At 52.0% G+C, this 9,346-nt stretch overlaps 1 protein-coding gene across 1 annotated transcript in view; it reads right to left on the reverse strand.

Annotated features, from left to right (window-relative positions):
* Positions 1-8,672: 8,672 nt before the first annotated feature.
* Positions 8,673-9,346, reverse strand: part of MIER2 (mesoderm induction early response 1, family member 2) — a 10,028-nt gene continuing 9,354 nt past the window's right edge. The window contains exons 13-14 of the mRNA XM_006876724.1: positions 8,917-9,283; positions 8,673-8,694 (exon numbers count right to left, since the gene is read on the reverse strand). Coding sequence (XP_006876786.1) covers positions 8,673-8,694; positions 8,917-9,283 — 389 coding nt within the window. The remainder of the gene's footprint in view (positions 8,695-8,916; positions 9,284-9,346) is intronic.

A 9,346-nucleotide genomic window follows, 5' to 3' on the forward strand; every position in this document is an offset into this window, starting at 1 on the left:
AGTCCCCGACCTGAGATTTGCGGAGGGGACGAGCCTCTGAGCTGAGAGGGATCCCTATCACTGCAATGCCTGGAAGCCGAGGTTCAGGGTCAACGGTTCAAGGGTCACCCGGGCGTCCGGGTCCAAGCGCGCGCCCAGGCTTGGGCGGGTCGAGTCCCTTGGGGGTGGTGACAGTGAATGAATGGAGGAGGGAAGGGATGGATGAGCGGGGTCAGCACCTGCGCGCGGTCCCTTCGTCGCACTGCCCGTTGTTAATACCTGAGATCCGGAAATGCCCAAAGTTGTTGGGCGGTCCTGGATTAACTGTCAGAGACTTTTCATTAAAATCTTTAATAAAATTCGGGCGCACCTGGCACGCGCTGCATTTTAGGCACTCGGGGTCTCCGCCCACGACCTTGGGGGGTTGTTGGTGTGGCCCATTTTACAGAAGAGACAAAGAAGCCGCGGGTAGGCGCTCGCTCCCGCCGCAGGGCGGCAGCACCTGATGTTCAGGTTCTATGGGAGGCGCCAGGCTGGGGACGAGGGCCGAGGGGGTCCATCGCAGCCACTCGTAGTGTCCGGCAGCCGGGTGCCCTGCTGTGAACCACAAGAGGAAGGTCACTGTCTCAAGGCCAAGCACAGGAAGTGGCCGGGCAGGGATTAGAACCCAGGATTCGCGCACTGGACACTAAACCGCAAGGACCGCCCCTCCCCCCAACAGTCCTGCCCTGAAGGCGCAGCCGCAACTCTAGTCAAGGTTCTGGTATTTGAACTCAGAACCCCAACTTTGCTTCCTCGGGGGTGAGGGGCGGAGAGTGAACAGACGCCTGTTTGGGGGCCGGGGCCTGCGGAAGCTGCTCCGAGGTCGAGAGGGACGGACAGCTGACCTGTAGCTCTGCCATGGGCCAATGGGTAGGGTTGGGGTGTGCCTCTGGACCGACGGTTCTTGTAAAAGTGCCATCGAGTCGATTCTGACTCAGCAATCCATAGGGTTTCCTAGGAGCGGCTGGTGAGTTTGAAGCACGGGCCTTGCAATTCAAAGGGATCGTGCTGCCGAGTGCGTATTCTACACGACACCGGGACGCCGGTGCCCATCAGCAACTTCCCTAGCGCAACGGTTATGACAGGACCTGGATGGAAATTTATGAGTTTGGTTTTTCGTCTGCGGTACAATGAAGATGTGGTGTGGGAAGCGCATTCCCAAAGTCCCATTTTCCCCATAGCACACCCCAGGAGCTGGGGTGGGGCGCATTGCAGTCTTCTTCAAGTCCTTTGTAGAATCTGCTTTCTTGGGGTGAGTTTCAGGCTCAGCTGGACCCAGCCACCTCCTTGCTCCGCCCTCAGGTAGGCACGGCCTCTGCCCATTGGCCGCCACTGCTGCCACTCACACTCATTCCTGCGCCTGTTTTCCGATCACCTGCAATTCGCGTGAAAACCTCAGTGGCGCAGTGGGTAAAGTGCTCCGCTGCGAATCCTGGGAGAACGAAGCTCCGTCTGCTTTCGTCAAGATTTAAAACCCCACTGCCAACGAGTTCATAGCGATCCTGTAGGGCAGATACCCACAGAATTCCCGAGGCTGTAAGAAAAGGTCAGCCTCATCTTTCTTTCAAGGATCGGCCGATGGGTTTGAACTACCGACCTTACAGTTAGCATCCGGATGTTTAATCCACCGCGCCACCAGGGCTCCTTCCCCAAAGATTTACACCCTCAGAAAGCCCATGGGGCAGTTCTCTTCTGTCCCATGGGGCAAGCTCCAGGACATCATGGCTCCATTCAGTTTAAATGTGTGTGAAAGTCCGCCTGTGCTGCCGCTATTGCTACGGCACCGTCACTGCCATCCCTACCCACGCTCCCGCCTCTGCCGCACTGTGCTGGTCTGGCCGCCAACTGCGTGCTGGAGCAGGTGGGAGGGACCCAGGAAGGTCCCCTGGAGACTCTGGGTGGGAATGGGGATGGGAGATCAGGTTCCTCACTTCGTTGCAGGATTAGGATTAGGATTATCGAGGGCCATTGAGGATTAGAGTTGGGATTGGGGTCAGGGCGGGGCTTTCCCAATGGATCTAGTTCAGGCCCAGTGTCGTCATGGGAGGTCCGGCACCGCCGCCGGGATGGAGAGGGGTGAATAGGGAGAGCGCGTGAGGCCAGAGCCCAGATTGTGAGGTCCCATGGAGGGCACAGAGCTGGGAGTGGCTGATGGAACAGTCTGTATCCCTAGAGACCGCCCACAACTCTGTCCCTGGTTCCTTTTCAGGTACTGATAGAAGGCTGATGAGGCCAGGAGCAGTCTCCAGGTGAATGCACAGCGCGCCCTCTTGTGGCCAGCCGAAACGCCGGCTCTGCCTTCCTACGTGCACCCGTCCTGGGAACCTGGCTAGGTGTCCACTCCTAGGATTTCAATGTCCTTTTTCTAACAGTGCAATGGTAGGGTTGCCAGACGTAGCAAGTACAAAATAAAAATCCAAATCCATTGCCACTGACTAGATGCTGACTTGTTTTAGGTACTGTCGAGTCCGTTCTGACTCAGTTACCAGATGCACAACCTAACTCTGCCCGGTCCTTCTCCAGGGACTGGTCCCCAGGGACTGGTCCCTTCTGAAAACATGTCCCGAGTATGAGAGACACCATCCTTGCCTCCAAAGAGCATTCTGGCTGTACCTCTTGTGGAAGTCGATGGTACTTTCAATGTTCCACAACATCGTAACTCAAATGCATCAATTCCTTTGCGGTCTTCCTTATTCCTTGTCCAACTTTCACATGCAGATGTGGCTATCAAAAACACCTTGGTTTGGGTCAAGCGCATCTTAGTCCTCAAAGTGATTTATTTTTGCCCTTGAACACTTTAAAGAGGTCTTGTGCGCAGCAGATTTGTGCAACATGTTGTTTGAGTTCTTGGCTGCTGCTTTTGTGAGAGTTGATGGTAGATCCCAGCAAAGTGAAGTCTTTGCCAACGTCAATCTTTTCTCCATTTATCATGATGTTATTTATTGGTTCATTGGTGTGGTGAGGATTTTTGTTTTGAGGTGTAATCCTTACTGAAGGTTGTGGTTTTTGATCTTCATCAGTTATTTTAAATCCTCTTCACTTTCAGCAAGTAAGATTGTATCATCTGCATATCTCCAGATGTTAATGAGTCTTCCTCCAATCCTGATGTGCTCCTTCATATAATCTAGCTTCACGGATTATCTGCTCAGCACACAGACTGAATAAGTATGGTGAAAGAATACAACACTGGCGTACACACACCTTGACTGATTTAAAGTCATTCAGTATCCCTGTGCTCTGTTCTCATGACTGACCTACCTCTTGGTTTATGTACAGGTTCCTCATGAGCACAATCAAGTGTTCTGGAATATCCAATTTTCACAATGTTATCCATAGTTTGTCATGATCCATACAGTCGAAAACCTTTGCACAGTCAATAAAGCACAAGTAAACTTCTTTCTGGTATCCTCTGCTTTCAGCCAAGATCCAGCGGACGTCAGCTATGTAATTCCACAGCTTCTTCTGAATCTGGCTGAGTTTCTGGCAGCTTCCTGTTAGTGGACCGTTGCAGTTGATTTTGAATTATCTTCAGCAAAATTTTGCTTGCATGTGATATTGACTGATGATTTCCACATTGCATTGGGTAAACTCTTTTGACATGGACACAAACACGGACCTCTCCCAATCCGTTGGCCAGGTAGCTGTCTTCCAAATTTCTTGGCAGTGCTGCATTAGTTTGTTTAAATATTCCAGTTTATATTCTGTCAATTCCTGGAGTCTTGTTTTTGGCGAATACCTTCAGTACATCTTGGTCTTCTTCCTTCAGGTACTATAGATTCTTGATCACATGCTACCTCTTGAAATGGTTGAACACCAGTCATTTTTTTTTTTTTTGGCACAATAACGCTGCGTATACCTTCCATCTTCTTTTTTTTTCTTAAATGTTTTATTGTGAATTATGTGATAGCTTACATGGGAGAACATTAGTTTTACATTCATTCTATCGTATATCGTCTCATTGCCATGGTTACAATCCCCTCCATGCAATCCTTCCCCCATACCTCCCAGGTCTTCAGCACACAGCCCCTCTCCCTCTCTGGATCTAAAGTCTCCAGCTGCTCCATCGCTCCACGTCATCATCTCTGGCTCCATTTCGGGCATCACTGCTTCTCTGGGTAGGTTCCTGCTCTCTGCTCTTCTCCCTTGATGGTCCCAGGGACCTCCGCTCCTAGACTGAAAAGTTAATCACTCCCCTCCTTGCTATAAAACGTCTACCTTGACATTTCCTTCCATCTTCTTTTGATGCTTCTTCATTCAATATTTTACCCATGGAATCCTTCAATACTTGAAGTCGAGACTTGAATTTTTTCTTCAGTTCTTTCAGCTTGAGAAATGTTGAGCTTGCTCTTCCCTTTTGGTTTTCCAACTCCAGGTCTTTGCCCGTTTCATTACAATTCTTAACTTTGTCTTCCTGAGATGCCCTTTGAAATTTCCTGTTCAGCTGACTTCACTTTTTCCATTCACCTTAGTACACGTTTCACAGTCTCTTCTGCCATCCACAGTGGTCTTTTCTTTCTTTCCTGTCATCTGAAGGACCTTCTCCTTTCTTCCTCTATGTTCTTGATGTCATCCCACAATCCTCCTGGTCTTTGGTTGTTATTGTCCAATGCATAAAATCTATGCTTGAGATGGTCTCCACATCCAGGTGGGATATGGTCAAGGTCATACGTTGGCTCTTGCAGACTTGTAGGATACACATTGGACTACTAATCACATGCTTGGTGGTTCAAACCCACCTGCCACTCATGACTTAATGGCATTCAAAAGCAGGAACCGCCTCAGCCTGACCTTGCATCTAAGCTATTGCTGATCCGTTCCATAGTTGCCTCTCCCCCCCACCCCCGGCCTTGTTTTTACTGATATTAAACTTTCTCTACCATTTCTTCCCACAGATGTAGTCCGTTTGGTTCCTGCGTATTCCACCTAGTGAGGTCCATGTGTATAATCTTAATGTTTAAAAAGGTATTTGCAGTAAGTCATTGGTCTTGCAAAATGCAGTTGTGTGGTCTGCAGCATCATTTCTATCACTAAGGCCCTATTTTCCAACTACGGACTCTTCTTCTTCCAACCTTCACATTTCAATCACTGGTAATGATCAATACATCTTGATTGATTGATTAATTTCAGACTGAAAAAATTGGTAGATTTCCATTTCTGTCATCACTGGCTTTACTGGCTGGTGTGTCAACTTGAATAATAGTGGTATTAAGTGGTCTCCCATGACTGTAAAGCTTTATGGGAACAGCCAGCCCACACAGCAGCTGGTGGGTTTGAACCTCTAACCTTGTGGTCAGTGCCCTAATGCATAACCCACGGCACCAGCAGAGCTCCTTTAGCAAGTACAATGGGGCTTCAAAAAGCTTGTGGAAAAATCCCATTTTCCCAAACTTTTTGAAATGTCCTCATAAAAACTACAACAATTAAATTTGAGTCTTGGAAAGGCGACAGTAATTTTGTAATGTTATGTTGTTGTGAAGCTGTATCAAGTTGGTTCTGACTCACTGTGATCCTCTATAGGATTTCTGAGCAGCTGGTGGGTTTGAACTGTCAACCTTGTGGTCAGCAGTTCAGTGCTTATCATACAGCACTATACCAGGGCTCCATTTACCATTGTTAAGTCCAAACTATTGCATGGAATATTGTTGTTATTGTTGTGTGCCGACGGGTCAGTTCTGACTCTTAGAGACCCTATGCAAAGGGTTTCCCAGGCTGGACATCTTTGCAGAGCAGAGAGCCTCATGTCTCCCACGGAGCTGCTGGTCAGTTCAAGCCGCTGACCTTGTGCTTTACAGTCCAGTGCTTATACTATGGAGCCACCACAGTCCCCACGTGGTACAAGAGTCATTAAAACTCCCCTGCCATCAAGTCACTTGTAACCGCAGCCACTCTTTACAGGGTCCCGAGGCTGTCCATCTTCACTAGAGCAGTGCCCACGTCATCTCTCCCACGGAGCGGCTGGTGGCTTTGAACCTCTAACCTTGAGGTTAGCAATCCACTGCTGATCCTGCAGTGCCACCAGGCCTCACTGTTATTAAGCGTCACTGAGTCGATTCCAACTCAGCGACCCTGTAGTTTCCAAGGAGCAGCTGGTGATTTCAACTGCTGACCTTGTGGCCCAAACCAACCTGTGGCCCAGTGTTTATTCTACAGCGCAACACCAGGATTCTAGCAGTCGGTTCCGACTCATAGCAACCCTGTGCAGGATTTCCGAAGATCAGCTGGTGAGCTTGAACTGCCAACCTTGCAGTTCAAACCGACTTTGCAGTCCAGCACATCAACGCACAGCGCTACACCAGGACTCCAGCAGGATTCATGGTTACAGTAATGATCAATTGTCTGCTTTTCTGAAACTCAGATCAAACCGGACACCTCGTCTTACACCTGTCAACTCTAATCCAGAATCACAAACCAGGAAGCCAGGTGCACAGGGGAGGGTGAGCTGTGGGTCAGGTGCGGAGGGGCGTCTCACTCCAGGACCAGGTGTCCTCATCATGGGAGGCCAGGCTCTGGGGAGCGGCTGGCTGTCTGAAGCTCCCGGCCCTCTCTCCCCACCACACTGTCCCAGAAGCGGTCTTAAGAGGCCTCTTTCCAGATAGGCTCTGGCTTGTGCCCAACATGTTTAGTTAAACACACTTAAGTGTCATTGAGTTGGTTCAGACTCTTATCGACCATGTGTAGGGTATCTGAGGAGTGGCTGGTTGGATTGAATCACTGACCTTGTGGTTCTGTCCAGTGCTCATCTACAGCCCCACACAGGATTCTAGTCAAAGACATGGGAGATATGAAAAAGACCCCAGTAGAACTTGCAGAAACTCCGATGGCCAAAGTGGAAACCAAGCTACATGGGATGATGAGCCAATGGGATGAGTCAGAGGGACCCATGAATGATCCTGAGGACATAGCCTTACAAACCAGGCAAAACACGAGGTGTGAGAAGCAACCCAGTGTGGAAAGTCTCAGGAACACGTCTGCAGTAGCTTCATGGGCCCACTATCTGGATGGAGTCCGGGGTGGCGCTGGGGGTTAATGCGCTGGACTACAAAGTTGCTTTGAACCACAGTCAGTGGTTCAAACTCACCAGCTGCTCCTTGGAAACCCTACACATGGTTGCTATGGGTTGGAACTAATTTGATGGCACTTTACAATATTATCTGTATAATTTCAGTCACTGAAACTGGTGTGTGTGTGTGGGGGGAGGGGGTCAGAAATAAAGCTGAAAAAGTTTTTGTTACGTGCTGTGAAGAAATAACAGAGAACGCTACAGGAGGACCTCAGAAAGTTCACGGAAAGTGGGAATGAAAGGATCATGGAGTTTCCCCCAGAACTTTCGGAAGTCCCTTTGTACTAAAATATGACTTAAAACACACAAAACCTGAGCTCAGAGGCTCGCGAAGGACAGGAGTGAAGCTATCAGGGCAGGTGGTCAAAGGTAGCGATACGAAATTGTCTTAAAATCCGAGCAGGACGGCGTGCACATAGTGGACATAGGCAAGCTTGCAGACAGTACAAGACAGTGTGGACTCAACGCCGGAACTGAGCACAAACAGCCCCCGCACACCTCAATTCCCACCATGGCAGGAGCTGGGAACCCCATGCCTGACTTTCTCCATCTCGGCCCAGTTCCTCCTCGCCCACCCGCCTCTCCATGCCCTGTCCGGGCCCCCAGCATCCCCAGACACTGATCCCCCCCTCCTCAGTCTCCACGCTAACTTCTGTCTGAACTTGACCCCTCCTTGCTCTGACATGCAGGACTGTTCCTCTCCAGGTTTCCACCGAAACATCACCCCAAGAACCTGTTCTCAGTGAAGAGCCCCCACTTGCCCAGTTCTGTCCACGGGAGGCACCACTGGGCTTCAAATCAACTTTAATAAATAAAACAGTGGGGGGAGGGATCAAGGCAGTTGTTGTCACTTCACAGTGTGGTCCTTTTTGGGGAGGGGTCGAACCCAACTCTGGAGGAAGAGCTTGAGCAGAAACCCTCGATGACCCTGGAGACTGGGTGCCTACCCCCAAACACCCCACACTCCAACACGTGAACAGAAACATAAATAAACCCGGGGAGACAGGAAGAAGAGGACAAAGACCCCAGCCATCCCCGGGGGGAGGGCATCCAACAGAAAGGAGACCCCTGGAGGGGTGCTCTGGGATGGGATGGGGGAAAGGGTCTAACTCCTCTGGCCCCTCACACCCACGCCGGGTTTGCTGAGGGCCCGGTCCCCCGAGGGGCGCTAGGGGTAAAGTGCGGCTTTTCCTGAATGGAGGGTGGGCGGGCTGGGCTGGGGGGCCGACAGCGAGGTATATGGCTCCATGCCCCACAGTTTGGCACTGAATAGCAGCTGCCCCCCCCTCGGCCCCACGACTGCAGAGACAGAGCTGGCCGAGGACACCCTCGGTCGGGGCTGCTGGTGGCGGCGATGTGGCCATCCCCAGGGGCAGGCTTGTCCCTGTGCTGGTAGAGGTCACGGAGTCCGAGTGGGGCCAGGCAGCTCTGTCCCCCTGAGCCCTCACCAGCACGCCCTGAAGCAGAGGAAGCGTGGCCAGTGGCCACGGGAAGGGGCTGGGCAGACGGACGGAAGGGGCCCAGGGTGGCCCAGGCCCGTCTGGGGACCATTCCTGTGGTGGCAGGTCTGTGAGGTGCCTGGCATCGGGGATCAGCAGGTCATCACGTTACAGCTGCAAAGACAAGGCAGAGGCCAGCGGCTGAGGTGGGCACGAGCCGGGGGCCGCTTCTGCGGGGACCCTTTGGGGTTTTACATAGCCGCAGCAGTCAGAAAGCTAACCCGAGTGCATTCGAAACACCAAAGCCACAGACCTCCCCCCATTTCTCTGCTGCCCACCTGGAGACTGGGGGGCTCCGAGGGGTGGCCGGGGAGGGGCATAACAGACCCTACTCACTGTGACAGGGGCTCTGTGTGCAGCCCGGGGGCCAGGAAGGGGTTCACGTCCCCGATGCCAATAAGTCCGAATTCCGCCACCGACAAGGCCACCTGCGCAGGGTCTCCGTCCAGACCCACGTGGTTGGAGATGAGGGGCAGTTCCTCAGGAAGGGGTCCTGGCAGAGCCAAGTCCACTGCGAGCCGGGGGCGGGCGCTGGGCTCCGGGACTGCTGGGTAGAAGGCCGGGTCGGCCAGGGGTGAGGGCCTCTGGGGCAGGGGCTCATCCAGCGGCTGGAAGGGGCAGGGCTCCGAGGTCGGGAGGGCATCGGTTCCAGGCTCACCAAGGCCATTCAGACCCCGAGTGGGGTCATCCACGCTCAGCGGCTCTAAGGGAGAAACCATGGCTGAGGGGAAGGCTGGGGACGTCAGACACGGAGTGTGTGTGTGTA

This window comes from Chrysochloris asiatica, unplaced genomic scaffold, assembly GCF_000296735.1.
Source record: "Chrysochloris asiatica unplaced genomic scaffold, ChrAsi1.0 scaffold00409, whole genome shotgun sequence".
In the NCBI taxonomy this organism is placed as follows: domain Eukaryota; kingdom Metazoa; phylum Chordata; class Mammalia; order Afrosoricida; family Chrysochloridae; genus Chrysochloris; species Chrysochloris asiatica.